Raw genomic sequence first — 21,662 nt, 5'->3', positions numbered from 1 at the left:
TCCACTCCGCTTATCCCTCGAAACCAGGTCCCTAGGGGTAATTTTGGAGGGCGGTATGTCATGTGCGCCGTTTCAATGTATTCGATGCATCGTAACGTTTCGCATGTCATTAATTGGATGCGTGTTGCATTTGTCTAGGGAGGATGGGAACGATGATATTTTGGCTTTGCTTTGGAATGTGTTTGTGTTATCTACTGCGCTCAAGGTTACTTTCCCAGGCTAGCAACTCTGACGATTGCTAGCACCTGTGCCGGGCGGGGCTGTTATGAGGGAGGCGGGATACGTTTGAAGCAAGGGTTTAAGTTTGTATTTGGCGCGCTTTTGCTCATTCTCAGCTTTCTCTGTAATTGCTTTTAGTACTCTAATAAATCAGATCTCATTTAGCATCCTCTTGTGAGTCTGAGTATTTGGGGCTGGGGCAATCATTACAGGACCCGGGGCAGGCAACAGGGGCATTAGGGGGAGGGAATAAAAAAAATTAAGATGGCACCACAACTTGCAATTGAAGCCCCACCCCTTTTAAAAAAAAAATGTGCTGCCCCACATGCAAAAAGGGGCCAAGACTTTGGTTGCATGGGGGCTGCCATCTTGACCTTTTTGCCCCCCCTCCTGCAGGTGGCCTTGGCCAGTAATAGGATGTCGACCATTTCCCCCCCATCTGGGGTACTCAGAAACCAAGCAATTATAGCAGATCTCATACATTAAAATAAGAATAATAACGATAGCAACCTCCATATAATAAAAATAACTTTATAGGCCACCGAGAGGCATCATAGATACACAGAAGGGAGCCTCAGAAGTCTCCACTGCGGCAACAGCAACAAAAAGGTAATTCTCAGGAATCCATAATTATTAGAACAGGGTTTCTCAACCTTGGGCACTTGAAGATGGGTGGACTTCAACTCCCAGAATTCCCCAGCCAGCATTGCTGGCTGGGGAATCCTGGGAGTTGAAGCCCACCCATCTTCAAGTGCCCAAGGTTGAGAAACACTGGATTAGAAGCTTCATGTAATAATCAGGAGCTCTTTTTCAAGGGGGTGTATTTCGAGGAAGGGAGACAAAGCAGACATCGCCTGCTCTCTGGGAGGACCACCACCCCATCATCACCCTTCCTGGGTGCAGGAATTGCCTCCCCGGGGAAAAAGGGGGATTATTTTATAAACAGGCATATCCCACCAGATCTCTTCTGAAGACACTGGGAGGGCTGTCCTGCCCCAGGGTGAGAAGAGATCCAATCCCTCTGAATCAGTGCATGGTGTATATGGGGAGGGAGGACAGAGGGGGGGCCACAAATTGGTCCCAAAGATCCATCTCTTCAGTTCCTGCTGCTCAAAATAGGGAGCGACAGAGCATCTAATGCGGCATCTGGCCTCATGTTCCCTGCTCGTCCATCTCCTCCTTTCTCCCAGACAGCACCTGCTTCCAGTTGACAGATGGGATAGGTGGGGTGACCCCCATACAATACAGGACCCCCCCCCAAATTGTTTTCCCTCTTGGAAGTTCAACCTTCGCCTTCCCTCTGCAGAAATACACCCTAATCCAGCTGCTGAAACATTTCTGAAATCCAGAGGGCCCCAACTCGCGCTCCCGCCGGGCACCTCTCTTCCCGCCAGATGCACTCGAGCCAGCCAACCAGCGAGAGAGGACACCTGCCTCTTCTTCATCCCCGCAGCCCCATGTGTGGCTGTGGGTCCATCTTAAACCCTCACAGCTCTCAGGAAGGGGAAACACAACACAATATCCACCTTTTGCCCAGGGCCAAAGTCAAGGTGGGGTGTGTGTGTGTGTGTGTGTGTGTGTGTGTGTGTATGCAGGTGTGGAACAATATTATGCAAGGAGCTGAGTTCCAAATTTCTCCCCTTTCCTGTCACACCCGCTGCCATTCCCAAAGAAAAGTCTTTTCAGTGAGGACACGGGAATCCCGGCACGTACAGTCCCAATCCAGGCTGTTTCAACACCCTACCCTTGTTGTAAAATCCAGTCACACGAATCTTTCAGCTTTCCTTTTTCCGCCGTTCCTCCGGTGTGGAAAAGAGCAATCAAAGAGAGACAGTACGGGCCGAGGAGTGACCGAGGGGTACGGGGGTCCCCATGTTGGCAAGGGTGAAGGTTCTTCCCCCAAATCCTAGGCTATAGATCCACCTTGAGTTCCACTCCGGAGGCAGGTAAGGAAAAGGCAGGAGGCTTTTGAGAGCAATCAGCACCAGGGGCTTGTTAAGAGACGTCTTTTCCCTTTTTTAAAAGAGAAAAACATGAAACCGGTCAGAGCGCACAACTTCGGGGGGGAAACGACAACTGGGTTTGGCGGCTGGACTATTGCAAAGGGCTTTATGTCCCTGTAGGTCACCTGCAAACTTCTGCTGGTCCAAAATGCCATGAGCTGTTTCTTAGCTGGCAGCTGCTGCCATGCATAGAGAACCCCGTGCTCTGAACCAGCCTTTCTCAGCCTTTTGACCCTGGAGGAACCCTTGAAATATTTTCCAGGCCTCGGGGAACCCCTGCACATCCAGGCTCAAATACAGGCCAGAAGTTACAAAATGATTATATTCATTTCACGGGTAGGCCTGTAGATATGCATTAACAGTGTTCTTAAACTGAAAATAAAGAATGAAACTTACCTCTTTAATGTGAAGCTGCCTGAATTTGAAATAAGTTTTTAAATAAATCGTGATCTCCCAGGGAACCCCGGGTGGCCTCTCGCAGAACCTGGCTCTCAGAGTTCTTCATTCAGACTTCACAGGATCAGAACAGCTATTTTTGCAGCCCAGCTGCCAAAGCTATAAGCTGGGCTGCGCTGATTGGTCTAAATCAGCGTTTCTCAAACTTGGCAAATTTAAGATGTATGGACTTCAACTCCCAGAATACTGGCTGGCTGGGGAATTCTGGGAGTTGAAGTCCACACACCTTAAAGTTTCCAAGTGTGAGAAACACTAGTCTAAATCCAATCTCTTTTGGTACTCATTTAGCAAAGCATGCTTCAGTCATGCAGAGTAATGTTCAGATAGTTAATGAAGTATTTGGGTGTAAATTCAGTGGCCAATTCAGGAGCAGGAGGAGCTTGCGTGTAGTTCTGAACATGTACCTGAAAACTCTTCTTTTCCTTCTTTTCAGGGCAAAAATTCCCCTACAGGCTCAAAGCAGAGTGAAAGTCTTGGCAGAGGGTGCAGGTCCTCACAGCTCTTCTTGAACTGACTGTGCGATGAGGCCCTGTTGCCTAGTTACACAGTCATTCCAGGAAGAGTTGCAAAGAGGAATTATCATCTGCAGAAAACTGTCCACCAGTGTCACAGTGATGTTTGCAATGGTGTGTGGGAATGACCTTGAGAGACAGGGCCAAGAGAGGCAGCCACAGGAACAGTCAGATAAAAGGCAACTGAGCCCGCAGCAGGAATGTGGGCAGGGCAAGACGCTCAGAAGGGACCCTCCCTAGTTTTGGGGCTGTAAAGGTGAGGCGGGGGGAGAGATGTATAGTATTTTCAGACTTGTAAGATTGATATTAACCTTGCAAGTTAGACCAGACAAGAAACATGGCCAGATGAACTAATTCTACTTTATTGTGAGGCTTCATTAACCGAATCTTGCAAGTCTGAAAATACAATTCTCCTACCATCTCCTTTACACCCAAGAAACTAGGGAGGGTCCCTTCTGAGCCACTTGCCCTGCCCACATTCCTATTGTGGTCTCAGCTGCCTTGTATCTGACCGTTCCTGTGGCTGCGTCTCTTTGTCTCTTCGCCCTGTCTCCCAAGATCATTCCCACACACCATTACAGATGTTGTGATGGAATGTGAGGGTGGCTTGGAAGACAGTGGGGGGGAAGAGATGTTGCCTAGGGAACAATCGGATAAAAGAGAAAGAAGTCTGCAACAGACTAATGGCCCAAGAAAGAAACTTAGAAAGGGCCCGCTCTAAGTACTCAGGTGGTAAATAGGGAGGGTGGGAGATTTGTACTTTCAGACCTGCAAGATCCTGTTAATGTAGCCTTACAGTAAAGTAGAATTAGCTCATCTTGTCCTGTTTGCTGTCTGGTTTACCTGTCTAAGTGGTATGTGCATGTGTAAAATTGCACAAGTAAAACTGCCCATAAGTTCACATGCCAGCTAGATAGCTAGATCCCATCCATTTTATTCCAGCTGGTCTTCACTAGGAGCCAAATATAACCAAATCTCCTCCCAACCAGACCAGGGCCATTTTTCCCCCCATCCCTAGCCAGAGAAAAGGAGGATTCCCTTTGCAAACGCCGCCCCGCTCACCAGCCGTGCTCCGGACAGCATCGCGATCCGCATCTTCACGATCACTTGGGAAGGTTTCTGGGGCACTGTATCCCCCGGTTTGCTCGCTGACCAAACTGCTTTGGCTCCCCGATATGGTGCTGCCCAACGCCCGACCGGTGGTCCCGCTTGGGGACCGAGCAGCCTCGCCGCTGGAAACTGGGGGAAGCAGGAAAAAGGGAATGCTGAAATGTCAGCCAGGACATGGAAATCAGCCTGGATCGCTCATCCCCTTAGCAGGAGGCCGGTAGGGCAAAAGCCAAACAATTAAACCAAAACCTACCCCCAATGCAAAAAGACATCTTTTGGAACAGCAGCGCGTAGTATTTGTTGACATAACCATTCTGCTATTTGTTGACATCACTGGGGGGTGAATTTGGGGGACCCATTCTTGTGTTTTGGGGGGGTTAAAGGTTGGCATGAGAACATGAGACCTTTGGGAGGCAAATCCCTCCCATTTTTACATTTAAACCCTCCCAAACCATGAAACAGTCTGAAACCACCACTTGGAGGCCAGCGTGGGACCAATTTGGCCTGCTATTATAGTATGGTTAAGTCAGGCCCTGCCTATCTTGTCCCTGAGAATCGGGTTTTTTCTGCCTGGTGCAGAACTCTACATTTGCTACGTAAGAAGCCTTGAGCACCTGACCCAACGGAAAGACATAAATCTAATAAACGAACAAGCCACAGTGGTGCATGCATCACAGGACAACCAGCCAAGAAACTGTACATTAGAGTTCAGCAAACACATGAGCCCCTTTTCCCCAGAAGAACTAACAAACTCTCCTGAAACCGTTCTGCAGTTTTGTTCATTAGCCAAATTCTGAAAAAATCTCCTCCCCCCGCCAACACCGTTTTTTTAACTCTTCTTCTTGCATTCCTTTGTACGCCCACAAGTAACCCGTCTGGGTTCATGTTCCATGTCTCCACCTCACACACTTCTGGATATATTTACCTAACCGGATCAGGTCAGGCCGGCATTTGCGCTACGTAGAGAGTGTGGATGCTGTTAACCTTGGTTAGACTATCTGTGATGTGCCGACCCATCCACTGTGTTCAATCAGTGTTCGTTGTCTTGTGGAAACCCAGCCAATGGGTTAATTCAGCGACCAGGATAAGTGTGAGAACACAATTGCACGTGTTTGCCCATTTCCCAGCGGCTGGCTTGCTCACCGGACTCTGCGGGGTGTTTCCTGGTCTTGAAACTCTTCGATCCCGCGGACAAAGACCGGTCGTCAAAGCTTGAGGAGCTGATCTCTGAGTCACTCTCACTGTCACTAGAGACAACTGTGGGAAAATGAATGAAAGGGTGAGAGGTGAATGCCATCCTCCATTTGAGACAAAGCCAAATGGAACTGCTGGAGCAGTGTTCCTCAACCTTGGCCACTTTAAGATGTGTGGACTTCAACTCCCAGAATTCCCCAGCCAGCCATGGCTGGCTGGGGAATTCTGGGAGTTGAAGTCCACACATCTTAAAGTGGCCAAGGTTGAGAAACACTGTGCTGGAGGAACCACGTTACAGGTAGTCCTCACTTAATGACCACACTTGGACCAGAATTTTGGTTGTTAAGCAAAGCAGTCATTAAGCGAATCTGACCCAATTTTATGACTGTTTTTTTAATAGTAAATTTTATTAAGTTTCAAGAGAAGAATAAAAACTACAGGAAAACAAAAAACTACAAAGAAAGAAAAGAAACCTAAAAAAGGGCAGAAACACGAGAATTTTTTTTTTCAAATTTACAAAAAGATGCCGCTTCCGACTTTTAACAGCAAGGATATATAAAAATTTTCCATCATCAATCTCTTACTCTATATTAAACCAAAACACCCCATAAGTGTGAGGACCAGTCACCAGCCGTTTTTTCAGGGTCGTCATAAGTCTCGACCATCACTAAACAAACTGTTGTTAAATGAGGACTACCTGTAAACACTTTTCAAAGTTTCCCTGCAACTTCCAAGAAGCACCATTCAATAGCAGAAAGCAAGAGGAAGAAGGAAGATTGCCAATGCCCCCTAAAGCCCCCAAATATTGAAGATTAAGACTGATGGTACATGCAACAAAAATTTTTGTGGTGGGGCAACGTCCCCCTTTAGCAAGGCTTTTACATGGGGTTTTTTTTTCCAGCCCAACACAAAAATTCTCTTGCTGGGTTCATCCAACACACTAAACCCAAATTAACAAACCACAACAGCTACTTTCATGTAAAATGCAATGCCCCCAACAGTCTTGTGATGGTTTGATGCGATGCTCTGCTCCACGCCACAAGCTAAGGTAAGAGCAGTTGTCTCAGAACACACCTCAACGTCCCAATCCAGGTTTGACCCGGTCTAGACCCATGCACTCTGCAAAGTCAGCCCCTTACCCTTTCTGGTAACCATAAGCGATTCAGAGAACCTCCTTGAAACATGAAAGCAGGCTATTAAATGTTATGCTTTAAAAGTGCTTTAAATCAGTGTTTCTCAACCTTGGGAACTTTAAGATGTGGGGACTTCAACTCCCAGAATTCCCCAGCCAGCAACCTTGCTGGCTGGGGAATTCTGGGAGTTGAAGTCCCCACATCTTAAAGTTCCCAAGGTTGAGAAACACTGATTTAAAGCATCAACTACGGTGAGAGATTGTACAGAGGCTAGAAAAGCAGAGGATGCATCTCCCAAATAGCATTTCAGCCCAGGTGGGGAAACATTTAGGAAGAAGCATTCCAGACAGACTCACTTTAATCAGCTGACTATAAAGGCGGGCGAGAGATTCCTGTTCCACCTTCCAAGATTCTGGGTTTATCCCAGATCCCTGACTGACATCTGTGTCATTCTGGCTTCCCCGGTCTTGCCTAGCTGCGCAGGGCTTGACAACGGCTGACGTTCGTCAACAGTTTGTAACTCAAGGCAGAAATATTTGGGTGGATTGCTAACAGGAACTCGTAAAATACATACATGCATTTGGAACCTGGGTATTAAACTACTTCGTGGTCTCCAAGCTTCCCACTTTTGGGGCTCCTGGGATGCTGAAGAATAAGGCAAGTTTCACCCCCAAATTTCACAGCAAATATTTTAAAATATGATAGTCGGTTTGGTCCAGTGGGCTAGACTAGCAGTGGGGAAATCCAAATTCTGCCTTAGACGTGAAAGCCACATGGATAACATTTCTCTCTCTCAAGCTTTGGCAGAGTGCTGAGAGTCAGGCAGCATATAAATTTAAATAGCAATAGCAATAGCAATAGCAATAGCAATAGCAATAGCAATAGCAATAGCAATAGCAATAGCAATAATAGGGGAAGGGGAAGGAGGAGGAGGAGAAGGGCAAACCACTTCCAAATATACAGGCAGTCCTCAACTTATAACCATTCATTTAGTGACCATTTGAAGTCACAACAGCACTGAAAAAGTAACTTACGACCAGTCCTCGCACTTACAACCACTGCAGCGTCCCTGTGGTCACACGATCAAAATTTGGGCACTTGGCACCCGGCCTATATTTACAAAGGTTGCAGCATCCTGGGGTCACGTGATTGCCATTTGTGACCTTCCCAGCTGGCTTTTGACAAGCAAAGTCAATGGGGAAAGCTGGATTCGCTTAACAACCACAGCAAAAAAGGTTGTAAACTCGATTGTGACTCACTTAACAACCAGATCGCTTAGCAACAGAAGTTGCAGTCCCAATCGTGGTCGTAAGTCAAGGACTACCTGTATTACCTAGAAAACTGCAGAGACTTTTCTTTGTAGCTATTAGAAGCCGAGACCGACTCAAAGGCACATATGCTGGCAGTTAATCAATTCAGATGTTTTGTAAAAAGGAAGCAACCCAAACTCTAAGCTAGTGTATTATGCCTAGCGCTAAACCTCATTGAACGGCTCCTCTCTCCCACCCCCCGATGTTCTGCTGTTTCTACAAACTCAACTGAAGGGAGACCAAAAAGGTACAAGCTTCAATTTAGCTGACAAAAAACTAAGGGTGGCTATTTGAACTGGTAAATTGCTCCCACTTTACAGTGGGGGGAAAAGTCTGCTACCACTTCTGCTATTTAAACAGCATGTGGGGAGGAAATTTCTAGCTGCCAGCTGTTTGATGGGGGAGATTAGATTATGGGGAGGTGAGAGAGGGAAGTAAGGCATTTGGCAAAGTAACCATCTCTCTATAGTCTAATTCCGAGTTAAATTTAGAGTACAGGCTGGCCCCGGAATTTATTTGGAAAGGGGCCTCTGGCTGTGAGCGTCTAAGACGGAGAACTGCTTCTTAGCATCTGTGAAAGCATCTGATGCAGCTTCATATGAACCTCTAAACTTTACTGTATCTCTAAGATGACTCTACAGCAAGAAATTGCTTCTTTATCATGAGAAAGGGCAATTTTAAGAAAGTTACGTTAATTTTAAGAATATTAAGTGTGTAAATTAATTTTAAGAAAATTAACCCCGGGGCTCGAGAAAAAACACCGTACATCAGAGGATTTGGTTCCTGCTTTCTAATCAACCGTTGCATGACACTGATTTCTGACCTTCGGCCTTCGCTGGGTGTGACAAGGGTCCAGCGTTAACCGAACCTGGACAGATTTTGGACATGGGTGCCCACCACCAATTAGGATGGTGTGATTTTTCTTTCTGCGCTTCCAAGTCGCCCAGATCAGTGTCCCACACCAAATCTTAAGGAGGCAGACATTTTACATGGTCAGTTTCTACAAATGATCGAAGGGAAAGTGGATAAAGATAACGCCTGGCAATGGCTTACAACTGGAACATTAAAAAAAAGCAGAAGGCTTGACTTTGGCTGCTCAAGAGGAAGCTATTCGAAGTAATGCAATCGAGGCCAGAACTGAAAAACCATCCAATGATTCAAAATGCAGATGGTGCAATGAAGCCAAAGAAACAGTAGATCATATACGCAGCTCGTGCAAGAAGATCGCACAAATGGACTATAAACAAGAATTTCCCAGCCAGCATGTTTTAAGATGGGTGGACTTCCACTCCCAGAATCCCCCAGCCAGCACGCTTTAAGATGGGTGGACTTCCACTCCCAGAATTCCCCAGCCAGCCTGCTTTTAGATGGGTGGACTTCCACTCCCAGAATCCCCCAGCCAGCACGCTTTTAGATGGGTGGACTTCCACTCCCAGAATCCCCCAGCCAGCACGCTTTAAGATGAGTGGACTTCAACTCCCAGAATCCCCTAGCCAGCACACTTTAAGATGGGTGGACTTCCACTCCCAGAATTCCAGCCTGCTTTTAGATGGGTGGACTTCCACTCCCAGAATTCCCCAGCCACCATGCTTTAAGATAGGTGGACTCCATCTTCCAGAATTCTGTAACCAGCATGCTGGCTGGGGAATTCTAGGAGTGGAATTCCACCCATCTTAAAATTGCTGAGGTTGCATCTCTCTGATCCCAAAATCCCCATTGCTGCCCCCCTTCCAGAGGGGAGGGGAGGGGTGACCTTTTCCCCTGGCCCAGGTATAGGTCTGATCCAGCCCGCTGCCCCGGAGCTCCAGAGATGGCGGTTCTGCTCGATGAGGCTGGCGGTGGGTTTCCTTGGCTTTGCTGCTGCCTTTCAATGGCAGGATGCATTTCGGGAGGCCTTTGTAGAACCAGGCCCCCGATCGCTTCCAAACCTAAGGAAGACATTCAAAAAAAAAAAAGGAATTAAATGTTCAGACTGCTCATTTTTCTACCTGTGGCATTGTTTTTCAAATAAATAAAGGCATTAAAAAATCAGGCATACCAGGGTAGTTGCACGCACCAATCTGGAAGAGGCCTCTCCCCAATGGACAGGGGTCAGCAAACTTTTCAGGTGATGGGTGCCCCCACCTCCCCCAAATCCCCCCAAATGTGGGCCATTTGCTAAAAATGAAATGGCTTGTTTCTTATTTATGTTTTAGGGCTTGCCCCAGGCACCTGGCACACCTCATGTTGCTTGTCCACAAAAATGACTGGTTCTCTTAAACTCCCCCCCAGTATGTACTGTTTCTTCTCTTTAAAATAATTACTTTATCTTCATTCACAGTTTGTCCAGATTTAAATCTAACCACAAAAACTCCCGTTAGATTCCTCTAATTGGATGGCAGCCCCCCACCCACTCCCCCTGTGACACAGAAGCTGGGCACGATTTAAAATAATCGTGTTAAAATAACCACAACCACCGTCCAAAGGGTTGCCTTGAATTTGGGAGGCTGCTGCAGAAACCCAGGAGGAGACCCTGATAGTCACCCACAGCTCATGCACGCTTGTGCAAGGGCACAAACAGTTGTGCATTCCACACCCTCAAGGGATATATTGAAAAAGAGCAGGCTGACACATTTTTCAATGTTGAGCACGGCCCATATAAATGCATTCTAAGCCGCCAAGGAGAACCCGTTTGGAAATTCAGCTTCAGACACGCTCAGGGCGAGAGAAAAATAATTTCAGTTAAAAAGAGGGTCAAGCCTCACGACTGATAAGGGGATCCATCGGCCGGCCCCTAACCTAACAGCGGCAACTTCTGCCAGAGCGCAACTCGCCTTCCAATTTAGATTTTAATATAGAGATTGGGGAGGAAGGGAGCTTATTAAAACCTATTTAATATATACAGCTTCACACAAAAGGGAAGGACGCGGCCCTGGGGAAGAGCGATTGTAGCGGAAATGAAGCCGGATCCCCAAACTCAATTTTGTTTCTGCCTGCCGGCAAAAGCTAATCAAGAGCTCAATGAGACACTCCGAGTGACGGAGGCGAGGGCACACTTTAACCACACACACACACACAGAGATGCACGTTGCACACATACAAAGGGTGCCTTAGACTTATTGAAACAGCGCTGGGATAAGAATAAGACATTTCCCCTGCTAGAAACTGTTTTTCCATCCTGGAGCTCAACAGGTTAGAACAGACCGAGTTCCTGCCTCAAGACATTTATTCTTTAAAACCAGACAAAATGGGAACAATGAGGAATGAGCATGTCGCCGGTATCGTGCTAGGAAACAGCTATCAGAGACGGGTACTCTTTTTTTGCCCAGTCCTCAAAGCAAGCCAGTGTATGTCACACGCTCGTTTCATTTCTGATCGTCTAAAGTGCAAAGGTCCGTGAGCTCAATTCCTAGTAGGGGGTTTGAGCCCCAGGCAGTAAGATCTGGCTACGTACATCTGTCGGTCCCGTCCGGTAAACCAGATAGGAATCACGACCAGGTGAGCAAATTTGAGGAAATATTGCACGAGGCAAAGCGGAACAACCTCTTGCATTAGCAAATCTTCTGCAATTTACTCCCGCCTTGTTTCCACTGGGCGTCCTCTCCCTGGGGTCACATCCCCCTTGCTGCAGGACCCGCTTCCCAAATCCCTTTGGCTCTCTCTCGGGGGGCTGTTCCAGGCTTACGGGACCTCAAGGGCTGAGTAATGTCAGGAAACAGGGCATCTTTTGAGTGGCAGAGCTGGGCAGAAGATGGTCGAGTGAAAGACGATAGCTAAGGAGGTGTTGAGAAATTGTCAGCCTCGCGGGGCAAACCGGACAGGAATCACTACCAGATGAGCTTATTTTAAGGCCACATTGACAAAATCTTGCAAGTCTCCAAGGTACAATTCTCTCCCCCCGCCCGCCCCGTCTCCTTTACAGCCCAAGAAACTAGGGAGGGTCCCTCCTGAGCCTCTTGCCCCACCCACTATCCAGCTGTGGGCTATGCCCCCTCTTATCTGACCATTCCTTTGGTTTTTGAAGGCTGCGGGGACATTATTATTTGGCAGATACCCCCAAAAGTCACATGCTGAACTTCCCCCCCTTTTCCACCTTCATTCAAGCAGTGATTTTTCTGTTGACTGCAATGCATTTATCCCCTTGAATGGACTCCCTTTGCGCCATACTCTGAATCATAAACTAATCCAAGAAGTTTTGCAATTTGCTAAACCACAGAGACAAAAATCCCAGACAAGCCCAGATTAAAACCAAGGTCAGCATGCAGTTCATGGAAAGCTGGCGGGCTGTTCTTGATGCGGTTGAGGATGTCACACAAATGCAGGCCCTGGCAGTGTGAAACCATCTTTCCTTTCAATCCAACGCAGCTGCAAAGTTGACCTTGGAAACTTTCAGGAGCGTTCCTGAGAGCTAGAAACTAGATCAGTGTTTCTCAACCTTGGTACATTTAAGACGGGTGGACTTCAACTCCCAGAATTCCCCAGCCGGTATGTTGGCTGGGGAATTCTGGGAGTTGAAGTCCACCCGTCTTAAATTTACCAAGGTTGAGAAACACTGAACTAGATTTTCATACCAACTTTAAATGGTGGGGGCTGAGTGACCGAGGCTCTCTCTAACATCAGCAAAAAAGGTTACCTCGCTGTTCATGGATGTGAGAGTACAAGCCATTTCTGTACCAACATCACACCTGCAAACATTTTATCACCCACCACTACTTCGGGGAAGCCCCAAGGTCTTCCTTTCATCAGCCGGGCCTGATGCACAGCAAGTTCAAAAGAAAAAAAGCATTTTGTTGTTTTGCATTGCTTTATTCCATCTGAAAGAGGCTTTGCACCTTGAAACAATTCTCAGAATTATTCCCCAAGTACAGACTTCGTGTGAACCTCCATCCTGTCCTGCGCTTACAGGAGGAAAAAACGGCTTCCTTTTTTTGTTAGCAGGCCCAGCAACACGCCGTATGATTAACAATGTTGGAAGGAATTGTGCCCACACACTCAAGCACTGTTGCACTGTTCCAAGCGCTGGGCAACTGCAGAATAAACGAGATGACGGGGAGGAGAATTAAACAAGCATCCCTTTTCCATCTTGTTAAGTAATGAGAAGGTGCCGAAATAAAACTCAATGGACTGATCCCTCTTTCATGCATGCCAGAGGAGGAAGCTGATAATAATACAAAAAGATGCTCGCCCTGCATACATGAAGAGCAGAGATAATCCACAAGCCTTCTTCTAACCCTGACCGGCAAAATAACCCACTGCGCTTTGGGCTGGTTTGTGAGCTCTCCCCTCATTTGAGTCAGGTCCCATATCCAAAATCCTGTTTCAGACATCTTTATCTTAGTCTCCAATTATCCCTGGAAATCAACAAGGACTTAGCTTTTTTTTCCCTTCTTATTTCACAGCATTAGATGAAATATTCGGTACTGTTAAAACAGGGACGATGCTTTTGTCTCCCCTCTTTAGCCTGCATTTAGTGTTTAAAACACTAACATCTCCTTTGAGTTCTGTTTGGCACCAAGTGACTTTAGTGACGTGTCTCTGTAGTCTTCTTGGCAATAATACAGAAATAGGCTACCGTCCTGGGATTTCCTGGTTGGATCTCATTCAAGTGTTGGGCATTTTTAAATTTGATGATGATGATGATGATGATGATGATGATGGTGATGATGGAGAAGGGGAAGGGGAAGGAGGAGGAGAAACAATAATGAAATAATTTCCAGAGGTTTTTTGATCTTGGCCTAAATTCACATGAATAGACCTAAGCTGGTGATAGTTGTTTTCTGCTGGAGCACAATCCTCATCAGGGTTTCCCCACCAGGGGTCCGTGGCACCCTTGAGTTCTGCGAGAGGCCACTCGGGGTTCCCTGGGAGATCACGATTTATTTAAAACCTTGTTTCAAATGTGGGCAACTTCTCATTAAAGAGGTATGTTTCATTCTTCATTCTGAGTTTGAGAAGACAGTTAGTGCACACAGTATAGACAGGCCTACCCGTGAAACGAACAAAATAATTTTGTAACGTCCGGCCTCTGTTTGAGCCTGGATGTGCAGGGGCTCCCCGAGGCCTGAACAATACTTCAAGGGTGCCTCCAGGGTCAAAAGGTTGAGAAAGGCTGGTTCAGAGCAATGGGGTTCTATATATGCATGGTTTACCTCTCCACAAAGTTCATCAGGTCCCCTCAACCTTCAAAGAAGCTGGCCCCTAAATTCATCGGACCCTTCCCCATTGTGGCTCTGATCAATCCTGTTACTGTCAAACTGGACTTGCCTCACAACTTACAGCGTTTGCACCCTGTTTTCCATTGCAGCTTGTTCAAACCGGCTCACCCCTCCGCTCGCTGGCATCCCCAGCCTCCTCCGCCTCCACCGATCATGATTGATGGCCAGCACCATTTTGAGATTCAAGAGGTCGCCGACTCCCGCAAGCTTCGCAACTCCCTGCAGTACCTAGTTTGCTGGAAGCACGTCCCCCACCCTGGGTGGGTGCCTGCTCGACACGTCAATGCTCCTGCTTTAGTTTGCCGCTTTCACCTCGCTTATCCTTTCAAGCCTGCAGCTTGACTGTACTTTTCACCGTTCTTAATTTTGCTTTGCTTTGTTTTTTTGGGGGGGGGCGGTACGTCATGTTCGTCGTTGCAATGCTTAATGTACATCGTAACGTTTCACATGCCATGGTGCCGACGCGCGTTCCGGTTGGGAGGGAGCTGCTGGGGGACCTTGTACCAGGCTGTCTATCTGTTTTCACGGGGATGGAATGTGTTTGGGTTATTGTTGGTGTTCAAGGTCCTTTTTGCCCGTTGATTAGCAGAACTCGTTAGGGGCACCTGGGATGGGGAATTTGAAACGGTTGTACGGGGGGAGGGATCACATTCGCACCAAGGGTTTTTAGTTTTAGTTTGTATTTGGCGCGCTTCTGCTCATTCTCAGCCTTCTTTGTACTTGCACACTATTCTTAAATAAACCAGATTTGATTCAAGCTCCCGCTTGTGAGTCTGAGTGTGTTTTAGGATAGGCAACCATTACAGCTGCCAGCTAAGAAACAGCTCATGGCATTCTGGACCAGCAGAAGTTTGCAGGTGACCTGCAGGGACATTCCCAGCTAAAGCTCTTTGCCGTAGTCCAATCGCCAAAATAAATCATGATCTCCCAGGGAACCCCTCGTGACCTCTCGTGGAACCCGAGGGTGCCACGGAACCCTGCTTGAGAAACCCTGGTCTAAGGTATCTTGGATGTTGGCATCTCTACTGTACAGTGTTTCAGTATACTCCTTTGATCTTTGTTTGATCTCCTTTGAGTCGGTTACTATCTGTCCACTGGCGTCCTTTAGCATACCAGTTCAAAACTGGAACCTCCTTCTGAGTTCAGAGATCTTTTGAAAGACTTTCCTTGTTTTTCCATGTCAGTTTCCATCTTCAGCGTCTTTACAGATGTTGTTGTAATACTGCTTCTTGTCTCTGTCAACAGCTCTCTGAAATTCTTCCTTAGGTTCCTTTCTGAGATTTTTGTCTTTCTTGGCTTTGGCCTCTCTTCTCTTCTCCGCAATTTCCATGGTTTGTTCTGACGTCCGGTTTGCTTTCTTCTGCTTCTTCATTTTTGGCAGTCTTTTTTCACATTCATCCTTAATAACTTATTTAAGTTCATTCCACAGTTCCTCGGTTTCCCTGTCCATCAGGCTTAGGACTTCAAAGCAATTCCTGATGTTCTCCTTGAAAAAGGTGGGTATACAGGTAGTCCTCGCTTAATGACCACAACTGAGACCAGAATTTCAGTTGCTAAGCAAAGCGGTCATTAAGTAAATCTGACCCAATTTTACAACCTTTTTTGTGGCAGCCATTAAGCAAATCACTGCAGGCACTAGAGTACTGGGCCTCCGCCCCCAAGATGGCGACGAAGCCGTAGCCTCCGTAATGGGCTCTTCCATTCATACCTTTTAAATCATAACTATTATCATGGTCAACATGGGAAAACGAAAGAAGCGACAGAGAACACCGTCTGCAACACAACTGCCAGCCAAGCCATTAAAACAGCAGAAGGTTGATAGATTTATTACAAGCAAGCAAGTCTCCCCTTGTACCGTTTCCCCGCTTTATCTAACAGACAGGTATGACCCGCTTGAGTGGGATTTGCAGGCTGAGATCGAAAGCCAGCAACTTTCAGACCTTTCCTCGTCACTGATAGAGGACGCTTCCTCTCCACGGGCAGTTGCTGTTAGCTCAGCCACTGAACGATTTATACAGGAGGGAGACATGGATTCTAACCCTAAATCCCCGAAGGAACAAAATGCACTGGACTTTATAACTAGGCACAGCCTATTAACCGCACAGACTGTTCTTTCAATTTTTGACTTGCTGACTACGATTAAGGATGAAGTTGACTCCCTAAAAGAATCCTTCATGAAATTTACTGAGGGTCAGCCTAATCATATTATTTACCCTACCAAATTAAATGACTGTGCTTTACATGCAGCCAACGGAGGAAAGGAAGAATTTACCTCCAAATCCATACCTTTGAGAGGGAGTGCCAGTGGGGGGAAGGAAAAGATAAGCAGCTCCACAGAGAAAGGAGTGAAGGATGAAAAGTATTCATTGAGAAAATGTCTTCTACAAACTAATAAGATAACTTTGCAAATCTTAAACAACAGAACAAACAGGCAGATGGGGGTCAAAAAAAGCCATTATTCAGTCCTTAAGTCAGCTTTTACGCTGTGAAAGGAAATCTATGGACTTACAAAAGGTAGAATGGCTTCCATCCAGAGGCAATTATAGTCGAGTCCTGCTGACATTTGGACAGTCTGTGGTACCCAGCGTGCTCTTCAAAACGAAACCTCTTTTGAGTACATTTTCAATCTTTGCAGTTCGTGTTTTTCACTTTGAAGAAGTTAGATCACTTGTGGCTCAGTGCAGCCAAGAGGGTACCGGCACTTTAAAATACGATAGTAAAACTCTCCCAGACAATTTCAAGGACTTTTCAGCCGCAGAGCCTCTGCCAAAGAAGCCTTCAAGCAAACCACTGGCCCACCCTACAACCACACAGCTGGCGAACGATTCACTTGGAGAAAGCCTGATCAACTCCTTCGGTGCTCTGCCAGACTCAAGGCAGGCCGATGTACTTTGGAGATTAGATGTTCTGAGAGAAGCCTTAATGACAACTTGCCAAGCAGCCAAGCCATTAATAAATTTTGCCCTACGAAATATTCAGGACGATAAGCCTGATTTTAAGCAACAACGTGAAGGTAATCCTGAAAAAGAGCAATCTCTCGGCACCCCCAGAGCTGCTATAAAAAATCAAGGGCTACAAAATTCTAAGGCAGCCTCTGATTTGGTGGGTCTCTCTGGTTTTAATTCATGTCCTAGTAGCCCCCTGAATGTATTAGAAGCCTCAAAATCAAAAATCCTTGTAGTTGCACAGGTTCATGTGGACCGGGCCTCCTCATCCCCACCTCCCCAAGAGCAGTACCTAAATCGATGCCCTCACTGAGGCAAATGGCCTTGGCTTCTTTGCTTGACCTGTGTTCTGCCCCTCTGCGAATTATCAATGTCCCAAGCTGTTTGTTATAATGACTCCCACCCACCTGTCCCCACCCTTTGTAACATGTAGGATGTATCACTTCACATATTGTTTATTTGGTACCCTGATGCTATGCTGTGCCTGGAAGTAGGTGAGAATAGATGTGGCTTTTGAGCTGGGGCTGACAGGGGCAGCAGGAGTCTTAGTACCATCGGGTCCAGGCTGCCCACAGGGACTGGCGAAGCCACGGTGCCTTCTTTGCGGAGTGTCGTTCTGCCACCCGGGTGAGCAGAGAAACAGTCGTGTTCTGACCGCAGAGCGGATTGTTAGCATCTGCCCCGAACTCGGAGTCTGTGATATTACTTCTAGGCAGGTATCAGGTCAACGTTGCCATTCTTTGACATCGCACACAGAGAATACATTTTATGGAACTCACTGGGGCTGCATACAATTCACCTAAACCAGTACTGTCTTAGAGTCTAATATTCACCTCACTATATATCTCCCTATTCCTTTCACCTTATCTTTTATTACTATTTTACCCCATCTTACTACATTTTATCTCTTTTATCTCATTCTAGCCTATTTTATCCCATTATATTGTATCTTATCTCATTTTGTCTTACTGTATTTTACTGCAGTTGATGTTTTGATATGGTCAAATAGACTAATCAATAAAGTATAATCAATCAATCACTGCAGGCACTAAGCCAGCCACATGGCCATTAAGCGAATCATGCACTTCCCCATTGATTTTGCTTGCCAGAAGCCGGCCGGGAAGGTCGAAAATGGCAATCACATGACCATGGGATGCTGCGACAGTCATAAATGCGAACCGGTTGCCAAGCGCCCAAATCACAATCACGTGACCGTGGGGACGCTGCAACTGTCATAAGTGTGAGAACCGGTCGTAAGTTGTTTTTTTCAAGACCGTTTTAAGTCCAAACTGTCACTAAACGAATGGTTGTTAAGTGAGGACTGCCTGTATGTTCAAAATCGTATTGTGGCAACAGGTTGCATCTCTTCTTCTGCTTTAGCTTAATTTGAAGTGTACATCAGCAGTTAGTTATCTATTCCACCATCAGCCCCTGGGCACATCTTTGCTGTTACAGCTGAGCTCTTCCACCACTTTCTACCTATTATATAGTTAATTTGATTTCTGTGTACTCCACTTGGTGATGGCCATGTCTGTGGGCGTCGTTCTGGTTGTTTGAAGACAGCAGTTAGCAATGAAGAAATCATTGGAGTGGCAGAAATGGATAAGTTGTTCTCTTGCTTCATTTCGGTTTCCTAAGTCATATAATCCTACATTTCCCTCCTTACTATTTCTAACTTTAGCTTTCCTGCCTCTAACTGCAAGCAGCGCATCTTGCTTGCATGACCTGCCAACCTCAGATTGAACTTGACCCTAAAACTCATCAGCTTCTTCTGCATCAATGGTTGGAGCAGGGTTTTTCAACCAGGGTTCCGTGGCACCCTCGGGTTCCACGAGAGGTCACTAGGGGTTCCCTGGGAGATCACAGTTTATTTAAAAAATTATTTCAAATTCGGGCAACTTCACCTTAAAGAGGAGAGTTTCATTCCTTATTTTTAATTTAAGAATACTGTTAGTGCATCGATACAGGCCTGCCCGTGAAACGAATATAATAATTTTGCAATTTCTGGCCTCTATATGAGCCTGAATGTGCAGGGATTCCCCCAGGCCTGGAAGATATTTCAAGGGTTCCTCCAGGGACAAAAGGTTGAGAAAGGCTGGATTGTAGCATAAACTTGGATAACTGTCATATTGAAGGGTTGCCTGTGAATTCTAATCAGTATTATTGATACCGTTTGGTCATTGACTGTTATCCCCCAAAACTTCCTCGAAGGAAAATCAACTGGGAAGGAGTGTAAAAAACACCCTGCATATAAATAATCCCCGCTGACAAATGGCAAACGCAGATATCAACGACAACAAATATTAGCACCAGAATTGTGGTCCCATCACAACTCACCTCCCTCTGCTCACTGCAGATCTTGCAGAACCAAACAGGCCGTTTGTGGGGACCCGGCGTTTCTATGCCACACTTGGTGCAAACTTTCTGGGGAGACAGAGAGAAAAGAAACCATTTACAAAGCTGGGGAGTTGGGGGAGGGAAGCATCAAACTCTAAGTTGGGGAGCACACCTTGTGTCCTGAAAAGGAAAAGGGCACAGCTAGAAAAAGTAACTCCAAGAACAGATTTCCCCCAATTTTTCTAATTCTCTCCTCATCACCCAGGGTTTGAAAGGATCTGCAGAGCCCTCCAATCGAACATAAAATGCAGAGTTTGGATCCCCAACATGGTGCCCATCTATGCAATTGTGGGCTCCTCTATGTCAGGGTTCCTCAACCTTGGCAACCCTAAGCAAAGCTGGCTGGGGAATTCTGGGAGTTGAAGTCCGCACAGCTTAGGGTTGCCAAGGTTGAGGAACCCTGCTCTATGTCTACCTCCAGGCTCCATGCCACCAATTTTACTTGACTTATTTTATTAAAAACAAATAAATGGGAAATAGCACGCATCTTTTTTTTTCCGCAAACACAGGCCCCAGAGATAACAAAGACCACCTGGGGTGGGTAGAAAACATGTCACCCTGTAAATCAGTGGGTTCGTGGCTAACTTTGCCCTCCGCAAGGTTTTGTGTGGGTGCCCAAAACTTCACACTCGAGTCTCCAAAGGTGCCCACCAGCCCTCAAATGTTGGGGGCTCAAGAAACTCAGGAAGGGCCATGTCCACCCACACTTCCTTCTAAACACTGCATCTGGATCTCCCTTCTAAACACTGGAATTTCAACCCCAAAACTTTTTCCCACAATGCACCTGAGGTACCCTCACTCCCAGGCAGTGTGGGAGGCTTAAATAGTGGCACGGGCTATTTAAACCTGGACTTGGCTAAGCACCGCAGGATTACCCATAACCTGGGTCCTGGTTATGCCCAGAAGGAACCACAAAGTCGATGGTACCCTTTACAGGTCTGCCCCCTGCCTCTGATTTCAGTGCCAGCCAACAAAAGAAGAGCCAGCCTGTGTTTTTCCAGCCACAGGGAAAACGGGAATGAGCCCGCTGGGCAAAAAAGTTCAGAAAGATTTCAAAAGAGCTGCAAGGCCAAAGGGAAGGAATAAAGCAAAGCAGAGCACTCAATAAAAATCAATCCTCATCAAGGCAGAATAGCAGCCTTCCTGCACGGTGGCCGTAAATTAAGGCCGCTGGCCGAAACCACAGCAGGCACAGATGGTGCCCATACGATGCTGATCAGCCGCGGGAGGCTGCAAACAGCCGGCCTGGGGGGGCCTCAGCCACAAAGCTTGCCCACTGCCCCAAAAAACAGGGGCTGCACCAGCGGCAGGGCCACCTTCTCCAGAATGAGTGCCTCCCCTGGCCATGTTTGTTTCTTGTGCGTTGATCCAAGCTGGACAACATGCTTTCCAAGACTTCCTGCTCCCAAGGCTTCTCTGAGGCCAGGGGCCACATTCAGGGGGCCCTTCAATGTTCTCCAGTGCAGGTACTCCTCACTTAACAACCACAGTTGGGACTGGAATTTTAGTCACAAGCGATGTGGTCGTTAAACGAATCCAACCTGATTTTACGACCTTTTTTGCGCCAGTTGTTAAGCAAATCCCATGGCTGTTAAGCGAACCAAGTGATCACTAAGCAAATCATGCAGTTCCCCATTGATTTTGCTTGCTGAAAGCCAGCTGGGAAGAACAAAAATGGTGGTCACGTGACTGGGGGACACTGCGATGGTTGTAATGCAAACTGGTTGCCAAGCACCTGAATCACAATCACATGACTGTGGGAATGTTGCGATGGTCATAAATGCAAGGAACAGTCATAAGTCTGAACTGTCGCTAAACAAATGGTTGTTAAGTGAGGACTACCTGTAGGCCTTCCTCTCTTGCTGGGTTCCCCTGGCAGGAAGATGGAAAGGGAGACAGGCGTGTCCCAAGGCAATGATCATTTTCATGCCCCCAAATATATTTTATGTGGGGGAGACTCAACTGCAAATGAGAAAGGGGATTCCTGGAGCCAAAAGGGGGAGCAGGAACTGTGGTGGGCTACAGGCATGGGGTGTCTACCGGGTGTGGTCCAAAAAGTCAAGAGAATGGAAAACATTAGATAATTTAAAAGGAGAGGGTTTTTTTGTAACCGTAGACCAGTATTTCTCAACCTCAGCAACTTGGAGATGTGTGGACTTCAACTCCCAGAATTCCACAGCCAGCACTGG

General features: G+C 46.8%; 1 protein-coding gene across 2 annotated transcripts in view; it reads right to left on the bottom strand.

Moving 5' to 3' along the window:
• Nucleotides 1-954: 954 nt before the first annotated feature.
• Nucleotides 955-21,662, bottom strand: part of RPH3AL (rabphilin 3A like (without C2 domains)) — a 56,996-nt gene continuing 36,288 nt past the window's right edge. Inside the window, exons 5-9 of one of the 2 annotated variants that reach the window (XM_063296486.1) lie at nucleotides 19,414-19,500; nucleotides 9,691-9,865; nucleotides 5,444-5,557; nucleotides 4,253-4,429; nucleotides 955-2,232 (exon numbers count right to left, since the gene is read on the bottom strand). In XM_063296486.1, coding sequence (XP_063152556.1) covers nucleotides 2,198-2,232; nucleotides 4,253-4,429; nucleotides 5,444-5,557; nucleotides 9,691-9,865; nucleotides 19,414-19,500 — 588 coding nt within the window. In that variant the 3' untranslated portion in view covers nucleotides 955-2,197. The remainder of the gene's footprint in view (nucleotides 2,233-4,252; nucleotides 4,430-5,443; nucleotides 5,558-9,690; nucleotides 9,866-19,413; nucleotides 19,501-21,662) is intronic. The other variant, XM_063296493.1, reaches the window with a different exon arrangement.

Source organism: Candoia aspera, chromosome 1 (assembly GCF_035149785.1).
Source record: "Candoia aspera isolate rCanAsp1 chromosome 1, rCanAsp1.hap2, whole genome shotgun sequence".
Lineage (NCBI taxonomy): Eukaryota > Metazoa > Chordata > Lepidosauria > Squamata > Boidae > Candoia > Candoia aspera.
This window is presented reverse-complemented; position numbering and strand designations above follow the sequence as displayed.